We start from the raw sequence: 23,354 nt of genomic DNA on the forward strand, positions 1-23,354 counted from the left end.
GCTTAAGTTATTGGATTTTAAGCCTGGCACCCCTTCAAAGGATTCTGATTTCATTGCTCTGGGAGGTGGATCCCATGCATTCGTATTTTAAAATATTCCCTGTTGGTTCTAATATGTTGCAAGGTTGAGTTGATTAGCTTAAGCCAATCAGTGTCCAGTCTTAGAGCTGAGAATATAACTGTTCTCTAAAGGAAAATTGGGGTAAACTTGACAGACTGATGAGAGAAGGGGAAAATATATCTTGGAGAAGCAAACGTCAAATGTCTGCTCGTGGCAGACAGATCAGTTGCCCCAGTGTCTGTACCACATCTTTCTTTTTTGCTACTAGAACCCAGATTTTGTTTGGGGCCACAGTGTACCAGCCCCAGGGGATAGATCGTGATTTGTCCAAAGACTAATGAGAATCTGTGTCCCCACTTGTCCTGTCTCCCTTGCAATGAGAGAGAGAGAGAGAGAGAGGGAAGAGCTAAATAGCTCTCTTTGTCCATAGCAGAGAGCACAAAGAAATTTTAAAGTCAATGCATATGAGATTGGAAGTGTAAACCTAATATTTGGAGGAGTTATGGAAGTAGCTACCAGAGAAGAAGAAAAGAAAGGAGAAGGAGGAAGAAGAAGAGAGAGGGAGGGGAGGAGGAAGAAAAAAAATGTTCAGAAGTAACTACTTCTAAAATAAGGCAAAAATAGAGAATGAGAAAGTAAACTTTTAGTTTTCATTTTATACCCTCTGTTCTCTTTGAATTTTTATTTCTATGTGATTATATTATTTTTATAATTAAAAATAAATTAATCTCCTGAAGTTGTTCCTAAGAGTATAAGATGATTTTAAAATATATGTCACCTATTGTTACACGTCATTGCTAGGAAAACTAAGTACCGTCTATATGACTCCATGGGAGAGACAACTGGAAGCCTGTTCCTGGGTCTCTCCTGGACTCCACTCTATGTGCCTTTTGGCTTTACTGAACTTAATCTGTATGCTTTCACTGTAATAGACCATAAATATGAATATAACAAATAATATATGTATGTCACCTATTGTTAACGTACATTTCTTTAAATGTATAAATCACCTTTTTAACAAGAAGTAAGAGTACTTTTTGATGGTGCTATGTTTCCACAACCTCACACTAACACAGTGTAGGTATGAATAAAATGTTTTAATTTTATGCGTGAGAAAATGATCCCGACTCAAGGTCAAGGCAAGCTCATGGGATGGAAAGCTGCAGGAGACCGAGCTCCTGATGGTGGCAGGAGGTTGAGCTTTGTTCTCCTTTCATGTTTGGCCTCATCCTTCTTATCTAGCAACCCTGATCTGATTTGGCCAACAACTAGGGAGGAGAAAAACCTCAAAAATTAAGCTAAGCATCTTCAGTTACTTGTTTTCAATCACATTTTTTCAGTTTGACTTGGTTCCCAGGTACCTTATGAAATTAAATCTGCATGATTTCTTTTATTACACCTCTGCTAATGTATTCATTGTTAAAAGTTTCGGGCCGCAGCATCACAAAGACCACAATGTATTACTTCAGAAATTACGAGCAAACAAAGATTTTTTTAAAATAAGAGCTTAACTTCTGATGTCTAATAGATTTGAGCATCAAGTCACTTGTGAAGAATATTTAACTTGTTATTTTCAAATTGTTTGTCTAAAGAAAATTGGTACAATTTTTAAAATGTAGAAGGACATCATAAGACTTGCTTTTCTCTAATACCAGGGAATAAATGAGTTTCTTTAGTTGTGGGTAAGATTTTGTTCATCACCGTTTTTCATTTGCTACATTTAGATTCTGTCCTTTGGGATCGTATGTTAAAGAGGAGTTCAAATTCCCCTCTTATTTCTTTTTTCAAAAGCCAGTACTTAGTTAAAACTCTGCCCAAGCTTCTTCTGGTTTTAGAGCTTTAAATTTTGCACAGAACTTTCAAATACTTTCATATATGGTTATCCATGACTATTCTGTCAAAAGAAGACAGTTATAATATGGATTTATGAAATGCAGCGTTTCGTTCTGTTAATCCTAACAGGTACTTATCACGTGCATCGTGTGTGGATCCATCCTTAGCGGATTTTAAAATGTTACATCGTTGCTTCACCATCTAACAGTTTATCAGAGGAACAGACACTGAAACGGAATGGATTTGTATAACATTCCGTGTTAGTGTTTAGGAATAGCAAAATAACTGATAGATGGACAGCAAGAAAAGAAAGATTAAAAAAAAAGTCTGAAGCCTGGATTACCCAGTGATGAATGGGTCTCCGAAAAATAGAGATTTGGCTACACTTCCTTCAGGACAGAAGTTCTGAGGCATCAGCCTAAGGAGCTAAAAGAAAAATTAGCAGAGACCTTTAATCGCAAGTTAATGAAGCCACCTAGTGGTATGTTACATCATTTAAGGTTGTGTGAATATGTAAAGCATCTCATCTGTGGATTGACTGTGTGGGTCTCTAATCAAGTGTGAGTCGAAGCCTGGTCACTTTTCATTTAGTCCAGCCAGGAGGGTCAATTTCATTGAGAATAAGCACAGTGCTGCTCTGTGTAATTTTTTGTTTATTTATAGTCTTTTTTTTTTTTTTGCGGTACGCGGGCCTCTCACTGTTGTGGCCTCTCCCGTTGCGGAGCACAGGCTCCGGACGCGCAGGCTCAGCGGCCATGGCTCACGGGCCCAGCCACTCCGCGGCATGTGGGATCTTCCCGGACCGGGGCACGAACCCGTGTCCCCTGCATCGGCAGGTGGACTCCCAACCACTGCGCCACCAGGGAAGCCCTATAGTCTTTTTTTTTAATCAAAAAGGACTTAAGGTAACGTACATGAAAATACAATGAGGGCACAAACTAGAAGAAGATGAGAAAAGAGAAAAAACATAAAGATATAAAAAGTAGTAAAAATTTTGATAATCCAAAAATGCTTTCAAAATCCTATATGTTTTCCATGAAAGGACTCGACATTTTCAGGTAAGCGTGGAAACTGATCAGTTATAAAATTCACAATGTTCAGAACAGTGAAACGTTTTTTAGGAAAAGTGAAATCCTACCTAATGTCAAGAGCAGAGAAAATTTTCTTCTGGAGCTCCTCGCAAATGACGTACTGCCTACTGTCATGTATATGTCCTCAGTCCTCATAATAGAAATCATCCTGAGTCTTGGAAGACTGTTTCTTAACTGTGCCTACACTGCTTTGGAGGAGAATGTGCACCAAACTCCATTTTCAGGGCTTGCATGAAAGCATTTGGTCCTCAGAATAAGCCTGAGAGGTAGGTAGTATTACTATCTCCATATTACAGATGAGGCCACTGACACACAGTGAGGTTATGAACTTGCCCGAAGTTAGGCTGTTAATAAATAATGGAGCTGGGATTCAAACCTGGGAAGTCTGGCTCTAACACCCATGCTCTTTTCCAAAATGCTGTATATACTGAATGACCCACCCAATGAAAATGGCAATACTGTATTGAATACTTAACACAGTCTGTGGGGCATTAGATAGGAGTGCTTTAACATGGTGCTGAAGATGAGGTCAGGATTGCATATTTCTGAGATGACGCAGTCAGCGTTGCCTTCCAGTGTCACAGGCTTCATCTCTGACCCCAGCCACTGCACACTTATGCAAACACATGTGTATACACACCTTTGGTCAAAAACAGAGGACCAGGAAAGAGTACTCAGATTCACCACTTCCTGATTTCTAGAAAATTGCTGAAATCCATGACCTTTTTATAAAAAATTCATTTTATCGAGGTATAGTTGATTTACAATGTTGTGTTAATTTCTGCTGTACAGCAAAGTGATTCATTTATACATATATATACATTCTTTTTCATATTCTTTACCATTTTGGTTTATCACAGGGTATTGAATATAGTTCCCTGTGCTCTACAGTAGGACCTTGTTGTTTATCCATTCTATATGTAATAGTTTGCATTTGCTAATCCCAAACTCCCAATCCTTGCCTCCCCCCTTCTCCCCTCCCCCTTGGTAATCACAAGTCTGTTCTCTGTCTGAGTCTGTTTCTGCTTCATAGATAGGTTCATTTGTGTCATATTTTAGATTCCACATATAAGTGATATCATATGGTATTTGTCTTTCTGACTGACTTCACTTAGTGTGATAATCTCTAGGTCCGTCCATGTTGCTGCAAATGGCATTATTTCATTCTTTTTATGGCTGAGGAGTATTCCATTGTATATATGTACCACATCCTCTTTATCCAGTCATCTGCTGATGGACGTTTATGTTGTTTCCACGTCTTGGCTATTGTGTATAGTGCTGCTATGAACAGAGGGGTGCGTGTATCTTTTTGAATTATAGTCTTGTGAAATCCATGACTTTCTGATGCCTTTGTATCTTCAGATCCAAGATCTAAAAGGCAATCATAACAAAACGCGCTTTATTTTGCTAGCTTTTCTTTCTCAAAGTGGTATCTATAAATGTTTGGGAATGGCAGCTAAATTGATTTCTCTTAACCAGTCATGACAGTTGATTAGGGATGAGCGAGGCAAGCCTTGAAAGGAACTTGGTAGGGAAATAATGGCAATCATTGAAACATTTCCGGTTAGTGGAGTCAGAATATCATATAACTTGAGTCTTAAATTGAGCATTTAGAATGATGTTCTTTTAAGCTGTGCATTAGGATACTTGTGTGGTTAATGCTCTTGCCAAGAGGAAAAGGTATACTCTATAAAATGACCCTTCTCGATAGAGAAGTCTCCTTGAAAACAAATTTCCATGGCATTTAAAACAAATGCCTAGCTCAGTAAAGATTCTAATGCTCCTGAAAGGTTCAAGTTCTGTTTGGGGACCTACTACTCATAAGATTGAAGTTTTCAGAATGATAATCTTTTAATAGTTCTGCTGAATGCTTGAAAGATTCATCCTACAATGGGAACATAAATGAATGAGAGCAATGCTGAGATACGGTGAAAGAAACTGTGGCTCAAGTCAAGAAACTTGGGATCTACTTCAGGTCTGCTTTATTCTGATAACAAAGAAAGACACAAATTCTTTGTGTGTCATTTTTCTTTTTTTTTTTTTTTAAAGATTTTTTTTTTTTTTGATATGGACCATTTTTAAACCACCGGCCCGCCAGGGAAATCTCTGTGTGTCATTTTTCTCATGAACTTTGGAGTAAGATCTGAATTCAAACACCAATTCTGATACCCGTTAGCTGGATGATACTGGATTAACCAGTTAACCTTTCTTGGCTTCAGTTTCATTATCTATAAAATGGCTTCAGTAATACATAGATTTTATTAGGTGCTCACTGTGTGCAGGTATTTTATATATAAAGGTTTTTTTATACCTTTTATCTTTATAACTATCTTAAATGGAATGTTCACTCTTGTTATCCCTACTTTACAGGTGTTATCACTGAAGTTGAAAGAATAGGTAATGTGAAGAGTTTAATTAGGATAATTTATGTAATGTGTCATATCACCTGGTATACAGCAGATTCTCCAGACATGGAGCTGATGTATTCCTGTTGATGTCATCTTCCCATCTCCTTCTGTTCTTTTGGGATTTGTTTTGAAGATTAGTGAAGAGGAGAACCACAGGCTTAAACAGCTTAACTTTGGGAATTAGGGATTTAGGCCAAAATGTAAAAATAAAACTGAATTTTTATTTTCCTACAGGAGTGGCAAAAACTCAACTACGATATCTACACCCTGCGACAGATTCGAAGGGAAGTGAGAAATAGATGGAAACGCATTTTAGAAGATTTAGGTGAGTCTGAAAGTGATTATGAAATGGTAAAAATATCCAGTTGTGAGCATTCCTCTTCACTTTCTCCAGCATGGTTTTTATGAAAGGAATGTCAGTAACTGACTGATTAAGGCTACTGTGTACTAATTATTTTCCCAATCCCATCCTCCCTGTATCCTCAGATAAACATCTGATGTTTCTGTTATCATCAGACCCTGTCTTGAGGACATATTTTGCCGTGTGTTACTCCATCTCTCCTCAGTATCAAGTAGCACAGGGCAGTGGAATCATATGGGCACCACCATTGACTTTTTTGGGCATTGTACATTGATTGCATTATGTGGGAGTGATTGGCCAGTTAATCATAGCTTTATAAGGTAAGGCAGATTGGGAGAAATATTATTTGTAAGAGAGACAGCAAAATACCTGTGGTATTAGAGTAGATATTGGGTATTGATTTTTCTTAAACCTGCCAGGGTTGTGATACAATAAACATGGTCCTCACATTACAAAGTAAGCTTGTTTTCATGTTTTAGAATAATGAATTTATCAATTTTGAAGTCCTCAGTCCTTCTGCTTTGAAAGAGAACTTGACACCTTGGCATCATAACCTTTCAAAAGTGGGGTACCAAGTTGCTAGCCGCTGTTGCTTTAGTTGGGATATGATGGGGTGGGGTGGAACTCTCCCTCTTTACTCACCCAGTATTGTCCTGACTTCATAGTCTCCTCTTTATGATGTAAGTTATCCCAGGAAGGGTAAATCTATGAGTCTTTTAGACCTTTGCAGTAAGTAATTTAGCCAGTCAGCCATATTGCCCCGGGGAAGGGAATCTGGGCTTGGAGAAGTAGGGCCTGAAGGTGACCATTGTGCAGGTATCAGGGGAAGTAGGAATTCAGGAAACAGGGGAGGAGGTGAAGAGTGGGGAGTGGGAGAAGGGTTTCCAAACCAAGAAAAGGGGCAGCAGGCAGTCAGTGGATGAGTATCCGAGGCTTAACTCGGAGGAAAAAGTTAACAAAGAAAATCTGGTAAGAAGGAATCGCAAGGGAATTTTAATTAAGGACCCCACCAACCTCACTGTGCTGGGAAGCAGCACAGGCAGTGGTACCTTGGGCTTCAGTTTTCTCATATTTCTAATCCACTGTTGGGTCCCTTAATCTCCTGCAGGACCATCATTTCCTTGTGACTAATTAACGTGAGGGTTCAATCTCTTTACCTTAGGTTTTCAAAAGGAAGTGGACTCTTTGTTGTCAGTGACCAAACTCAGCACCATCAGTGATTCTAGAAACACAAGGGAAGCTCGGGAGATATTGTTGAGACTGGCTGAAGAGACCAATATTTTCCCAACCGGTTGGGAGCTTTCGGAGAGATATCTCTTTGTTGTGGTAAGTGGATGTCTTTCTCCACCTGCTCTGATTTTGCTCTAAAGTTTTGCTTCTCTGTTAGTCCATAGTCTCAGCATTCTCACACCACCAGCTCCACCATGGTATGAGGTATGGCAGACGATTCCGGCATCTTATGCATTGGTACCCAGTGGCCAGCACATCATAATCACTTGGAGGGCTTTAAAAATTCAGGTTTCTGGATTGCACTTAGACCGGCTGAGACTTGCATTGTGGCTCAAGAATCTGTCTGTATTTTTCAGCCAATTTAGCTGTGCAGTCAGCTTTTTGAACCATTTCTAGGTCAAAGAGATGTGAGAAATATTGTGTGTATAACCTAAGATTGAAATATGATTTGAAAGGACACTAAGAGCAGTGGAATGTTTCTTGGATAATGTAAGTAAGGGCTAAGGAGTGTCTCTCAATTTGTTGGGAAAAATTTAATAAATGTTTTACTCACTCATCATTATTTCTAGGATGGATATTGTAGTTTTTAGATTGGTTTTCCCACGAACATGGCTTGGTTCCCATCTTGACAACATTTGTATTTTTAATTTTTTGGCAGGACCGTCTCATTGCACTCGATGCTGCGGAAGAATTCTTTAAAGTTGCCAGTCAGACGTACCCCAAGAAGCCTGGGGTCCCATGCCAGGCAGATGGCCAGAAAGGACTGCACTACCTTCCCTTTCCAAGTCCCTAAGGGAGAGGCTACGAGGCAGAATGGGATTTCTCTTACTGGAACTCAACAGCCTACCAAAGTTGGACAGATGCGTGTAAAAGAAAATGGGCAAGAAGAGGCTAGCTAAGAGAAGAAGGATTCTGAGTCCTACAAAAGTCTCAGCGTTTGGATATCTGCTCATCATGAGGACTTGACTATATGAAAGTTGAGGCTGCGTTGAAACGCCCTGGTGATCTTGCATCAGAGAGTTGGTCAGTGGGACATTTCATCATGGGTGATTAGATTCCAAGAACCCATTGCCCCCATTTTGGTTTTGGTTGTACAATAAGCTCTAGCCACTAATCCTATTGGGAGAATAGGATGTTCTAGTTAATAAAATAAGATTAATAGAGCTATCATTGAGCCCAAATATGGATTACCAATTTTTAAATAATTGTTATATAATATAGGCTAACACCAAAATAATACCAGGCGTGACAAGACCTTTCTTTGATTTGGAAGCACCTACAGAACCTTGGAGGTGTTGGAGGCATCATTTTGGGATTATTCAGAAGTTTAGATGTACCAAATAAGAGGACTATCTAGGAGTGCCGCTCAGAAGTGAATCCTAAATAGAATGCTCCCAAGCAGAACTTCCTGCAGCTCCATGTGAAAAGCTGTGTCTTCAGCTGTGGTACAAGCATCTTGAATTCTCAACGTTATTGATATCTGGTTACCTCATTTTTACATATTGTCCAGCTCTAGTCCACAAACCCTTGATATTTTATCTGGGATAGCATCTATTTGACCTTTACTGTCTTCTCTTCTCTTTAACCTGTTTCCAGCTTGTTGACTGAGAGTTGCACCTGCCCAGGGATCTCTCATGCAGCGTGGCCTCAGCTCCAGGACCCAGAGTGGGCACGGAGAGCCCGTGGTCACAGTGCACTGGGGTCAGTGCTCACCCTGCCAGCCTGGGGCTTAGCCCCGCGAGGCACCAGCAGCAGCAGTAGCAACTCTTCAGGCAGTGTTGCATTGAAGAAGGTCATTGCTGGACTATCTTCCATCCTGAAGATGATTTTCAAAGTGGAGCAATTCTGTCAATACAGTTTGCGTCTATCCACAGATCGAGCAGCCCAGTTTCAAAAGTTAATTGCCGGGCTTCCCTTGTGGCGCAGTGGTTGAGAGTCCGCCTGCCGATGCAGGGGACACGGGTTTGTGCCCCGGTCTGGGAAGATCCCACATACCGCGGAGCGGCTGGGCCCGTGAGCCATGGCCGCTGAGCCTGCGCGTCCGGAGCCTGTGCTCCGCAACAGGAGAGGCCACGGCAGTGAGAGGCCCGCGTACCGCAAAAAAAAAAAAAAAAAAAAAAAAAAAGTTAATTGCCACCTAAGCAAGGAGCTTGCCACGAAATCAGGGTTCATTTTGTTGAAAAGACTTTGAGAGCTTGTCGTATTTGTCAGTAGACTGCTGAGAACAATGGCAATATTTTTACTTTTACAGATTTTACTTTTCTGACTTCAAGTTAAAAAGTAACTTGTATTTAGTCTGCGCGGGGGATTGTGACTTCACAATTTCCCTACCCTGATTAGCTCTTTTGGTAGTGAACACAATGTTTAAAATATTTGTTAGAGGAGATACATGTTCTCCATTTATGAATGCTTTGCAGACCGATTTAACTCACATGTTTCAGGAATATTCTTCCTAGTTTAATAAGTAAACTAAAAGTTTTATTTTTTAAAATAAAAAAGACATTTTTTATTTTGTTTTATTTAGTACTTAGTACCTCTCTCATGTTGTTTAAAATTAGCCTGCAGATATGTTCCCTCACATCTATAGGCTCTTGCAAGATAAACATACAAACAGTGAAACAAACAAAAACAAACAATAAATTAAACCAAAACAAATAAAAAACTTTGAAAATCATATTGTTTTCATCCTTGTCCTTGGAATTTGTATTTTGTCTTTCTGCCTTTTTTTGGTGTCAAAATAGATGAGATTGTTTGCATCTATGGAGAATACATTATAAACATAGTCTTTATTTTTGGCAATGAATAAGTAAGGATAAAATTGTCTCTATGATTATAAAAACTCATGGAATTATCCAGGAAATTTGCCTTGCAAAGGATTAAGAGGTTTCTGTGTTTACTTTTCAGCTGAATGTGTGTCATATTTCTGAGAATTAAGAAGGAACAGATGTTCTTTCCATAATTCCTTTAAATTAAAGGGTAAAGAGGTTGAGAGATAGATGGGCTTAAGGACCTCCCATCATTCTAAAGCTAGTCAAGGGGCAGATCTGTGCTCAAATCCATTGAGGAGTACATGAGAGAGGCTTGAGGGTGACTGACATGACCACTTCAGGTCACAAGGTGCTCAGCACAACTGGGATCCAGAGGTTCACGTGTGTCTGCAGGGCAGTTTCAGGTTGTAGATGGATGGAAAATTTTATATTAATAGTTACTTATTTTAGTGTGCACCAGGGGGAAAACCCTGTAATTAGCAGATAGAACACCTGATTTCCTATTCCATGAAACAACAAATAATATTTGTTGCAAATATTATTTGTTGCAATAAAAAAATTATTGCAACAAATAATAAAGTATTTATGTTTTCTTAAAGGAGGCCCCAGGAAGGCACAGTGGACACACTGGCCAAAGTGATAAAGAATGCTTTGGTGAGGAGTCACCAGCATCACTGAAAACTTAGTAGTATCCCTGTAGGCCAGAGGCTGTTCCAGAAGTGGGCTCACTGGTAGCAATGGGGATGGCAGAATAGGGGCCCAGTGGCAATGCTTCACTGTCAGGAGACAAGTGGACACAATTATCATAAGAAATGGCCAGATCTGAGGGTTACCTGCAGAGAGATTTGGAGATGGTTGATGGATCATGGCATCCCTAGGGGCAAAATAGATGGGTAGCCAATAAGAGTATTGCTGAGGCTGTACCGTCGAAAGATCCTCAAGGATGGAGGGTCAGGAGATAGGTAGGACCCAGCCACAGCCACATAATAAGTAGTTATGATCTCTTGCCAAGTTTCCAGACCTTGGCTATTTTCTAGACCCAGAAACTACTGACTAAAGGAAAGACTAGATCCCCAAGAAGGAAGACTTTGAAACACCACTGCAAGTGCATACGGCACTGCTTCCCCTAGTCCTGCCTCTAAAGGACCTATGGTCATTTGCTGAGATAACTGTACACTGGGGAAAGGAGTATACACACACACTCTGAGGACATGGGACACAAGATCCAAGTTGACATTGATACCCAAGGACAAGAGTATCATTACAGTGTGCCATTTAGAAGGAGGGTACATGGAATTCAAATAATAAATGGAGTCCTACCCCAGTTCTGACTCACAGTAGGTCCACTGAGTTCATGGATCTACCCAGTGGTCACCTTCCCAGTTCCAGAATAAATTATTGGGCTGAGTATACTTGGCACTTGGCACAACCAACATTCATTTTTTGGCCTGTGGGTTAAAAACCATCTTAATGAGAAAGCTAAGTGAAAGACTCTGAAACTGCTTCACCCCCTGGCCAAGATAGTAAATCAAAATCAATATTGCACTCCAGAAAGGTGACAGAGATTAGTACCCTTCAAGACCTAAAGGATGCAGGAGTGTTGGTCCTGGTTATAATTCCATTTAATTCACCACTCTGGCCCTAAAACTGGATGGACACTGGAGAAGGAAAGTGAATTATTGAAAATTCAACCAAGCAGTAGCCCTAATTGCAGCTGCTGAGCTAGAGGTGGGATCTTTGTGAGAATAAAGTAACAAGCCTCAGCTACAATGGGACTGTTGATGTGGTAAATGCGTTCTTTCCGTACCCATCAGAAAGGTAGGTCAGAAAGTGTTTGCATTCACTTGAGATGGACAACAGTATACATTTACGGTATTGCTCCAGAGCTGTCTAAACTCTCCTGCCATCTGTTATAGCCCCAAAGGATCTGGACCGTGTGGACTCTGCAGAATATCACATCGGTTACTATATCGGTAACCTTAGATCCGATGAGTACCAAGTGGCAAATGCATTGGAGACCTTAAGGAAAGACATGCACTTCAAAGGATGAGAGAAATTCTACAGAGTCTCAGGGGCCTGTCACTTCAGTGAAGTTTTCAGGGGTCCATTGGTCTGTGGCATGCTGAAACATCCCCTCAAAGGAAAGGTTGAGTTATTTCATCTTACACCTCCCACCTCTACGGAGCCAGCAGAATGCTTGGTAGGCTTCTTTATGTTGTCACCTACAAATACTGCTCCATCCCATTTAACTGGGGGAGATGAAAAGCTGCTAGCTCTGAATGAGGTCCAGGGCAAGAAAGGGCTCCAAAGCACGTCCAGGCTATGGCCAAGTGGCTTGACGCTTGTATCATAGGACCCTGCAGACCCCTTAGTATTAAAAGTCAGTGATAAGAAAAGCTGCTATGTGGAATTTATGCAAAACTCAATAGGAGAATGACAACACAGACTCCTCGGGTTCTGGAGTAAGGCCATGCCATTTGCAAGGGATAATTACACATTACTTGAAAAACTGCTTATCACGAGTTGGGTTTTTGTCAGACTCACGAAGGCATGAGTGCAAAGTCTAGCAACAATCTACTTTTTCTCTGTTATTTTTAACATAAACTCTTAATTTTAGAATAGTCTTAGATTTACAGAAAAGTTCCAAAGGTTGTACAGAGCATTCCCATATGCCTCATATCAACTTTCTATTATTAACATCAAACCGTAGCATGGTACATTTGTCACATCTAATGAACCACTATTGATGCATTATTATTAACTAAAGTCCATAGTTTATTCCAATACCTTAGTTTTTACCTAATGTCTTTTTCTGTTGCAGGATCCTGTCCGGGTCACTGTATTGCATATAGTCATCATGTTCTCTTAGGCTCCTCTTGGCTGTGATAGTTTCTCAGACTTTCCTTGCTTTTGATGACCTTGACAGTTTCGAGGAGTACTGTTAGGGAATCTAGAAGAGAGATGATAAGTATTACTGTGGCCTTGAGACCAGCTGTAGCAGTGGGGCTGTAAGTTGTTCAATTAGCCTTTCTCCAGGAAAAGAAATGCCCCAGACTCCCAGAGGATCCTCTCCCAGGGTGTGCCTTAAAAAGCAAGTGGGGGCTTCCCTGGTGGCGCAGTGGTTGAGAGTCCGCCTGCCGGTGCAGGGGACACGGGTTCGTGCCCCGGTCCGGGAAGATCCCAAATGCCACGGAGCAGCTGGGTCCGTGAGCCATGGCTGCTGAGCCTGTGCGTCCGGAGCCTGTGCTCCGCAATGGGAGAGGTCATAACAGTGAGAGGCCCGCGTACCGCAAAAAAAAAAAAAAAAAAGGCAAGTGGATCCAAGCAACACAGGGATGCACTGTAGCAGATGATGTGGAGTACTGCTCGGGTCTGCCCCCTTTGGGACTGAACTATTCATTCCTCAGCTTCTGGCAGTGTTGGTGTCTGAGATCTCAGCCGGGTCTCTGTAGGAATTGACCTCAACCAGTGAGAGCTGCCTTGTCCAAGGCCACTCCCCTGTTAGGGGCATCCTGCCTCTACTGACTAGTTAGTTGTTGCAGGGCTAGAGTTATCCTAGCTCTAGAGCTCCCCATTAGATTGACTGAGGCCTTTATTGTGACATCTCAGTACAATTGTCCCAACCCTGCCTTTCCTCTCTCCTCTGTAGGTACTTGCTTATAAACTTCTTGCATGCCAATCTCCATTTCAGAGTCTTTTCTTCAGGAAACCCCATCGTGACAGTATCTTGAGTCAACAATGAAATACACAAGTCTGCAACTGTAGCTAACACATTCATAGTGATTCTCCATTAGTGCTGGAGCCTTTATCTATTGAAATACATATTATTTCATTATGAGTCATTAAAATATATTAAATATGTATTTATCTTTGGGATTTGGGCATTATTTTAAAAAACGTTAATTAGGTAGTTGTTGTTATTTGTAAATTCGTTTAACATAAGTGGTTAAATCATTTTTAAAGAGCATCATGAAATTAACTTTCATTTAGCTGAGAAATTAAAGTCAGTAACTTCTGGAAGAGGACCGCATTGACAACAGCAGAAACTAGTTTATGTGATTACTCGCCAATGATCAAAGAGGGATCGTGGCACAATGATGGCTTGTTTTCCATTGGATTAATGCGTTTATCCATTCTCTCAGGTCACTTTCTGTTACTAACATCACAAGAAATCTGTTTGAATTTGAGTAAGTTGCATTGAAAGGAATATACCCATAATTTCCAAATCACTACTGTGTACAGAGTGAAAACGGCCAGCCACTTTGAACTTTCGTTTACAATGTTTCACAGAGTGTTATTATTAGCTTCCAGAGTATTATTCTATGTTTTGCTTTGACAGACTACAAATGGACATATGGCATTTCAATTTTCATCTCTCTTAGCTTATGGGTTTAGAAACCTGGGCTGCGGAGAACTGAGTCAGGGAACCAAGTCTTAACTGATTCTCATCCTTTAATCATTTAGTAACTAAATGGGATATATCTGATTTTGCTACTCATCTATATTCTAAGTATTTAGTGAGATTAAATTTAGAAAGAACAGTATTTTGTATACATGTATATATATATAAAATATATTATAAAAGGAACAAAAGTAAAATTATGAGATTTATAAGAGCTAAATAAAGCACAGACCAATCAATCAGTACTCTTTCAAAAACCAACAGCTGTAGTGGTTTTTTTTTTTTTTGCGGTACGCAGGCCTCTTACTGTTGTGGCCTCTCCCGTTGCGGAGCACAGGCTCCGGACGCGCAGGCTCCGGACGCGCAGGCTCAGCGGCCATGGCTCACCGGCCTTGCTGCTCCTTGGCTATGTGGGATCTTCCCAGACCGGGGCACGAACCCGTGTCCCATACATCGGCAGGCGGACTCTCAACCACTGCGCCACCAGGGAAGCCCCAAAAGCTGTAGTTTTTAGGTAGCAATTTACTTTAAAAATTCTTCCACATTAGTAGTGTGAAATGTGTAAGTAAAGTTGATCAAATATCCTAGAGACGTGTATTTAGCATTTGAAGTATCCTAATCAGGAACCTACTTTCCAAGATGGTTGTTTAATCATTTCAATCATCTTTATCAAAATTTATACCAGAAAATTAATTAAGTTGTGTAAAGTGTGTTAGGAATGATTTTCCATTTATGAAATGAGTAGTAGGGTAAGTGGTTAGCTAGAAAAACTGACTGGCCTCCATCATCTTTGCAGGATGAAGGTGTTAAGAATCTCTCTTTTTTTTTTAACATCTTTATTGGTGTATAATTGCTTTACAGTGGTGTGTTAGTTTCTGCTTTATAACAAAGTGAATCAGTTATACATATACATATGTTCCCATATCTCTTCCCTCTTGCGTCTCCCTCCCTCCCACCCTCCCTATCCCACCCCTCCAGGCGGTCACAAAGCACCGAGCTGATCTCCCTGTGCTATGCGGCTGCTTCCCACTAGCTATCTACCTTACGTTTGGTAGTGTATATATGTCCATGCATCTCTCTCGCTTTGTCACAGCTCACCCTTCCCCCTCCCCATATCCTCAAGTCTGCTCTCTAGTAGGTCTGTGTCTTTATTCCTGTCTTACCCCTAGGTTCTTCATGACATTTTTTTTTTTTTAGATTCCATATATATGTGTTAGCATACGGTATTTGTCTTTCTCTTTCTGACTTACTTCACTCTGTATGACAGACTCTAGGTCTATCCACCTCATTACAAATAGCTCAATTTCGTTTCCAGACATGCTGAAGGGCTAGAGCACCTCTGTCTGCCTACTTCAAAGGCCTGACCCAAGCTGTCTGATTTGGTTATCAGAACACTGTTGTGTCTGCCTAAGAATGAAACTTTGACTCAAGTTTCTTTCAAACATTTATTTCAATATTGTGGGTCCTGAGAAAAGAAAGAAGGGGACTTCTTTGGGATTACAGGAAGCAGATGCATAATTCCTGGTTAATGAGTGTTATATGTTTAGAAGAATTTGGGCTAAGATTTGCTTTCACTTGGTTGCAAGATTATGGGAGATGAGACCTATCGCCTTCACCTTCTTCTTGTAATTGCTGGAGATCACTGATATTTACTAAAAGCCTGGGCATCTGCTGAAAGGTCACAGTGGCTTAGGTCAACTACTATCCTCTTTTAAAAATATAAAAGTAATGCAGAAAATTTAAAAATAGTAAAAAACCAACCATAATACTAGAATTCTATTATAATCATTTATAACATTTTGGGAGAGTTCACTTTTTATGTGCATCTTTGCAATTTGTATGTACAATTTTCTATCCTGATTATTAAATTTAGGTGAGGGTTCATGAGCTCAAATGCCTCCAAGGGTAACTGGGTAGGGACTGTGGACCAAAGAGAGTTGTGTTCCTTACTCTAAAGGGAACAGTTACAGCCTCTCACCTTCTGAGATGGCCCACACTCTGTGGAGTGTGTTTCTCTCTAAATAAACCCACTTCTTACCTTAAAAAAAAAAAGGGGGAACAATTATTACTTAGCTCCAAATGATTGTTGTCATGCAAAAGGGCTCAGTTCTGCCAGTTATTCTGATTTTTTGGCAAGAGCCAAACAAACATGATTTTTATGTAAATTTTATCCATTTAAAAATACTGGTTACTAAATTTAAAAATATTGTGTTAGCCAAAGATATATATACATATATGAAAGGACAGTTTACCACATTTCACAGATCATAAACATTTTCTGTTACTAAGTACCCTCTGGAAGCATCATTTTTACAAAGCTGCATATTAAATTGAGTAGATGTAACAAATTTTACAATCTTTCATCTATTTTTGGACATTTAGGGGTTGTTTCCAATTTTTCTCTGCAATGAACATCTTCATGTACATTGCTTTGTCCTGTGTTCTTAGTGGAATTACAGAATCAAAACATGAATATCTAAATCATACTTTATGTACATCATGAAATATTTCCAAAAGGTTTGTACCAATTTATGCTCTTTCTAGCAACGATGTATGACAATATAGTTTCACCATATGTTTGTCATCATTCAGGGGTATACCGGGAAAAAATTGGCAAAGAAAGAAAAATGGTACCTCCTTGTTGACTTAATTTGCATGTCTTTATTAGTTAGGGTGAACATTATTCCGTATGCTTGTTTACCACTTTTATTTCTTTTGTGACTGGTCTATTTGTTTCCTTTGTCCTTTGTCTATGGGGACAACTCCTACTTTGAAATTGTAACAATGTCAATCTATAAAGCAACCAGGTATAAATAAACATCAACACCTGCTTCATGTTTAAAACATCTTGTTTTATGGGCTTTGCTTTTCTCTACTTGTCAGCTTTCATTCCGGGGGCTTTCACTGTCTCACCTGGCAGCATCCACGATAGTGGCAAAATGAATTGAAGGGCATCTTTAAATAGGCTTTGATACTGGCTGTGTCTCTTTAATTCATTGTGTGGGATATAATTCTCAAGGATTAAGACTGCTGAAGTTTTACACCTATATTTTGTGATTGGTTTCTGAATTATTAGTTATGAATTATTTTGAATTTATAAATACAATCTTAATGTTGTGTTATTAGGTGTAAGACTAACTCCTGGCTTTGAGATTCCATACTCAAAATTCCAGAGCTCAGAGGGGTCTTACAAGTCATCCATTCCAAACTGTTCATTTTGCTAATGTGAAATTGAGTCCAGATTACTTCTCCAAAGCCACACAGCTAGCAAGTAACTGCACCACCGTCTACCACCTGGGCCTCTGATCTCTGATTTAACTTTCTTTCCGTGTCACCATGCTGCCTTCCTCTCCTGCTGCGTGTATTGCTACATTTTGCACTATAATTTGATCCTGATATATCTGAATTCAACTAATGAATGACTGCACTTCTGTATACTCACATCAGAAATCCATTACAGAAAATATTTTGCTCTTTCAAGCCTGATGAAAAGTTTTCAGAAAGCCATGGAAAACCTTTATAAATATTGGTTTTGTTACTCGTTTACTCCAAGAGATTATGGTGGTAACAGTGGGAGCCAAGAAGTAAGAAAAATTATTTCTTTTCCTTTTTTTTTATTGGAATAAAATTGCTTTACAAAAGAAGACATACAGAAGGCCAAAGGCACATGAAAAGATGCTCAACATCACCAATTATTAGAGAAATGCAAATCAAAACTACAATGAAGTATCACCTCACACTGGTCAGAATGGCCATCATCAAAAAATCTACAATCAATAAATGTTGGAGACAGTGTGGAAAAAAGGGAACCCTCTTGCACTGTTGGTGGGAATGTAAATTGATACAGCCACTGTGGAGAACAGTATGGAGGTTCCTTCAAAAACTAAACATAGAACTATCATATGACCCAGCAATCCCACTACTGGGCGTATACCCTGAGAAAACCATAATTCAAAAGGACACATGTACCACAATGTTCATTGCAGCACTATTTACAATAGCCAGGACATGGAAACAACCTAAATGTCCAGTGATAGATGAATGGATAAAGATGTGGTACATATATACAATGGAATATTACTCAGCCATAAAAAGGAACGAAATTGGGTCATTTGTAAAGAAGTAAGACAAATTAAGTCACCAAATGTTTTCCTTTATTAATGATAGAAGCACAAAAATGCAGTCCAGATATTTTATTAGAGGTAACTCTATTAGCATCATTATTGCAGAGGTTCAGATTCAATTTGGGGGCAAAACACTGAACTAGTGATTTCCATCCAAAGGCATTTGGTGTTAATAAAATACACACAAAAAAGGAGTTACCTGCTCTGTTCTAGAAGCTGAATATTTACTCTTGGATATCCTGAATACCCCTGTCTGTTGAAGAGTCTGCATCTTTCCTTATGGCAGCCAAGAAGGTGGCCTAAAGGGTCTTGCCTTTCAAATGTAGCAGGGATCTTAGATTAGGCCTATACTAGTAGTTTTCACACTTGAGGGTACGAAGGTACCTGAGTTCCACTCATGATAGTATGATTCTGTAGGATTAGCATGGAGGCTGGGAATATTCATTTTAATAGACTTTTAATTTTAGAATTGTTTCAGATTTATAGAAAAATTGTAAAGATAGTGAAGAAAGTTTCCATATACCCCACTTCCAGTTTCCTATTTTATTAACATTGGACATGAGTATGGTACATTTGTCACATCTAGTGAATCAATACTGATACATTATTATCAACTAAAGTCCATACTTTATTCACATTTCCTTTATTTTTCCCTAATGCTCCAGCTGTGAGTCATAGAGAACCTCACACATAAGGCCTTATTTGTCTTACTCAACAAGAAGTCTGGGGCTTCCCTGGTGGTGCAGTGGTTGAGAGTCCGCCTGCCGATGCAGGGGACACGGGTCCGTGCCCCGGTCCGGAAAGATCCCACATGCCGTGGAGCGGCTGGGCCCGTGAGCCATGGCTGCTGAGCCTGCGCATCCGGAGCCTGTGCTCTGCAATGGGAGAGGCCACAGCAGTGAGAGGCCCGCGTACTGCAAAAAAACAAAACAAAACAGTAGAATCCTGTGAGTTAGCAAGAAGGGGAGTATGGCTATTAAGTGGGCGATCAGCAGTATCTGTTTCAGGAAAGCTGCCACCAAAAATGTGTTTATATTCTGCAAATAGTTCATGCCCTTTCTTCATCCTTCCTTTCTATTCTTTCATAACAAAGTGATCTTCTAAAAATGCAAATAGGTTCATGTCCTCTCCTGCTTAAAGCAATATCCTTTGGAAAAAGTTCAAAATCCTAAACATGTTTGCTTCTGCAGCTTCACTCTGCAAGCCGGCTCCAATGGCCTCCTTCTAGTAGTGGAAGCCGTAAAGCATTTTGCTCGCTCTTCCCACTTCTCAGCCTGCGTGCGTGGTCTTTATTTCGAACACTCTCCAGCTCCCTGCACTCCATCTCCCTCTTAGCTTGTCTGCTCCTACCTTCCATTCATTCTTCAGATCTTCATGTTTCAGTTCAATACAACTTCATCAACGAAGCCTTCCCCAAGCCCACAGATTAGCTTAGACCCACTGTAAAATACATCATATTAGAGCAGCATGCACTTTTCTTCCATAGGTTTTGTTGGGGTTTTTTAAAGATTTTTTTGATGTGGACCATTTTTAAAGTCTTTATTGAATTTGTTACAATATTGCTTCTGTTTTATGTTTTTGGTTTTTTTGACCATGAGGCATGTGAGATCTTAGCTCCACCACCAGGGATCGAATCAGCACCCCCTGCATTGGAAGGCAAAGTCTTAACCACTGGACCGCCAGGGAAGTCCCTCTTCCATGGTTCTTAACAGAGCCATCATCTTGAATTTGGCTATGTGATTATTAGATTAATGGTTGCCACTCCATAAACTGCTAACTCCATGAAGCTGGTAGGTACCACATCTACCTTTGCTCATTGATCTATTCCCAGTGCCTAGTAGAGTGGCTGGTGTATGGAAGATATTAAGTAATATTGGTTGAGAGAATGAATGAAGGAAGGCTGTATCCTGAGGGAGGAGAGTCAAGAGGCAGACTTTGTTTCAAGGACAAAGGACCAATGATGGAGGGGAGGCATTCTGAGCTTCTCTCTGTTTGCCACTGACATTTCCCTTCTTCTTTCCCACTCTGGGATCACACTTGAATTTTAAAGTGAGGAGATTCAAAAAGAAAAGGAAAAGACTAAACAAGCTATCTTCTGTGTCCCCCATGAGACACTGGGAGATGCTTGCAATGTTGACACCAGTGTCACTGACAGCTCATAAGAACGAGCTTTCTATGCAAGGTTGGTGCCTTCTACAGCAATGGCCATAGTCTTAGCCTGTTGGTTGTGGCTTCTGCAGAGGTGGAGAGGGGTGGGGAGAGCTGCAATTTCACCACAAAGATTGGTGACACCATAGGTGGCCAAGGGGACAAGAACATCTTAAGGGTTAAAAGCACAGGCTTTAATATTCAGACCTCAGCTCTGTCACTAACAAGGTACATGACCTTGGACAAGTTACTCAACTGCTTTAATCCTCAATTTTCTCTACAGAAAATGGGTAAAATGCTTGTTATGAAGTTTCAGTGAGCTCATGCAGGGAAAGTGATCAACACAGGCAGCATCTACTAAGATCCCACTTGTGGTGGCTCCAGCTGTGGATGGGGAACCGGAAGATTCTGGAAGGCATTTAAAGGTGATGGTGGAATTCCACAGTGCGTTGAAATGGAGGTAGAGAAATTTTGTTTGGTGACTGCTCTTGTAAATTTATAGTAACCTCTAAGCTGACAAGGCCTGAGGAGTATAGTTTCACACATTACGGCAAACCTGAACGTGATCAAATTTAAACTTTGTCTTTCTTTTCACTGCACGAGTCTCTAGAAGGGCCAGCAAGTCTTCACAAGATTGCAGCAGCAGCAGGGAAATTGCCAACTCGCCTAAGATTTTTGTTGATCCTGGGCAGGAAGCAGACTAGGAATTTTGAGGAGGATATAGCAGAGTAGATGAGAGCACGCACTCTGGAGTTGGATTCTTGGGCTCTAAACTGAGTCCAGTTGTGTAAAGCTGGGGAAATTATGCAAATTTTGCTTTCCTCACCTGTTAAATAGGAGAAGTAAAACTATCTAATTCATAGGGATTTTTGCAAGAATTGTACAATTAATTCATACAAGGCAGTGATTCTCAACGGGGAGAGGAGAAATTTTGTCCCCCAGGGAATATCTGGCTATGTCTGGAGACATATTTTGTTGTCCTAATTAGAGAACGTGCATTTGACATCTAATGGATAAGACGCCAGGGATGCTGCTAGACACACTGCAATGCACAGGACAGCTGCACAGCAAAGAACTGTCCAAGATGGCAATCGTGCTGAGGCTGAGAGATCCTAAGATAAGGTATTGAGAAGAAATCCTGTCCTGTAGAAATCACTCAGTGTCAACGTTCATTAATAAACTTTGAGTAGAAATGACAATGCATTTGTCACATAGAGCTTACCAAGTGCTCATGCTTGTTTTGAGCAAGTGAAAAGGGCCAAGAGGAACTTTTCTCACTTTATTTTCTGATGAACCCATACACATGACATTTCAGTTGTAAGATATGGCTGTCAGTTTCTTGTTTAGAAGATGTTTTTAATTTCATTATCAAGAAAAATAAATGACTCCCAACCATAAAAATGCCGATCTTTTGATTTGGATGGTTTGGAAGATGCTCCGGTATACCTTCTTAGTGAATGAATTGATAATTATAGAGAAACTATGTACTCCAAGGTACAAAGTTTTAGGAATATGTCGCAGACAGGCCTGGCGCATGGGTCTGTTAGGGGGATGTTACTTCTGGGAAATTGACCTTGGGACGCTGACCATTGGCTCGCCTTCCAGTAAACTTTTAGAATTTTGCTTGCGTTGTCACTAATTACTGGCTCCTGTGAGAAGACAGGCAGATAGCCCTGGCGGGGGGGGTGCTGGGGGAGGCGGAACAGAAGGGTATGAAAATGTCCCAGAAGGTTGGCAAAGGAGAGTGTCTCGATGGACCTGATGGCATCCTCATCCAAAGACGTGGTACTATCAGCAAAAGCATGAGGATGAGGGTAGGGCACCTACATGGATATAGAAAGAAAGGGAAGCTTATCTTTCTAACTGATAAAATGCTGCCCAGCCTCCTTCATAGTTTTCTGTGTTAAGTAAATTCCATCTTTACCTGTATTAAAGTACATTGTAGCCTTTGTGTAGGTCTGCAGGTAACTTTCTGTCAATTGTCACCTAGGGAAAATAGATCCAAGTTTAAAGGGCTTGTGTTGGGAGGACCTAGGGCTCCACAGAGAAGCCCCAGAAGCTGGGGTAGGGGTAGGCATGGAGTAAGGGATGTGGAGGGAGTGGCAGAGAGAAGGGTAGGGTTCAGGAAGCCTGAAAACTGGGGATCCCGTTCTTCCACCTAGCCTTGCTTTAAATGGAGCAGCTATATCTTATCTAGTTTTATTTAAATTTATCTATGCTTTGTAAATTGTCATTCCAAACAATATTTCACTTTTTCCCCTAAAGGTTTCCACTGCGACTAAAAAAAAAAAAAAATGTTGAAAATCACTGGCTTCATCACAAGGAAAAGAAATATTTTTTTTCTATTTCTTTAACGTTGTACCTATACGAGGTGATAGATGTTTACTAAGCCTATCCTGGTAATCATTTCATGATGTATGTAAATCACATCATTATGCTGTACACCTTAAACTTATATGGTGCTGGATGTCAATTATATCTCAATAAACCTGGAAAAACAAAGAAAAGCACTGGCATGTATAGATAAAAAAATAGCCCCTTATTTATAGAATGCAATAGGTTAAATCATTCCCCCCAGAATTTGCTATTCATTGAGGAGTTCAGGATGTCAAGATAAAGTTAATGCAAAACCAGGATTATTTCCCCAAGTTAACAAGATCTATTCAATTTACTCCAAGAGAAGGCTGTTAAACAATCACCCTGGGCTCTCACCTCTGGGACTCTCAGACTTACCATCCGGTCTTTGAACGTGGGACAGAGGGGAGGCTGAGGCAGAAGGGATGGACCGATTCATGAGCTTGAGGTGTGCTCCAAGGCTTTGAGATGTTGGGTGTCTCTGGAATTAGGACGACCTGCGTCCTTTCCCTGTGAAGATTTGTAGAAACAGCACTGTAAATGCTCAGGTCTCAATGATCTCAGTTGGTTAAAA

General features: G+C 40.3%; 1 protein-coding gene across 1 annotated transcript in view; it reads left to right on the top strand.

Moving 5' to 3' along the window:
• MREG (melanoregulin) overlaps positions 1-9,651 on the top strand; it is a 68,193-nt gene extending 58,542 nt beyond the window's left edge. Inside the window, exons 3-5 of the mRNA XM_060016149.1 lie at positions 5,627-5,717; positions 6,916-7,079; positions 7,642-9,651. Coding sequence (XP_059872132.1) covers positions 5,627-5,717; positions 6,916-7,079; positions 7,642-7,776 — 390 coding nt within the window. The 3' untranslated portion in view covers positions 7,777-9,651. The remainder of the gene's footprint in view (positions 1-5,626; positions 5,718-6,915; positions 7,080-7,641) is intronic.
• The last annotated feature ends 13,703 nt before the right edge of the window (positions 9,652-23,354 follow it).

This window comes from Delphinus delphis, chromosome 7 (genome assembly GCF_949987515.2).
Source record: "Delphinus delphis chromosome 7, mDelDel1.2, whole genome shotgun sequence".
Taxonomy (NCBI): Eukaryota; Metazoa; Chordata; class Mammalia; order Artiodactyla; family Delphinidae; genus Delphinus; species Delphinus delphis.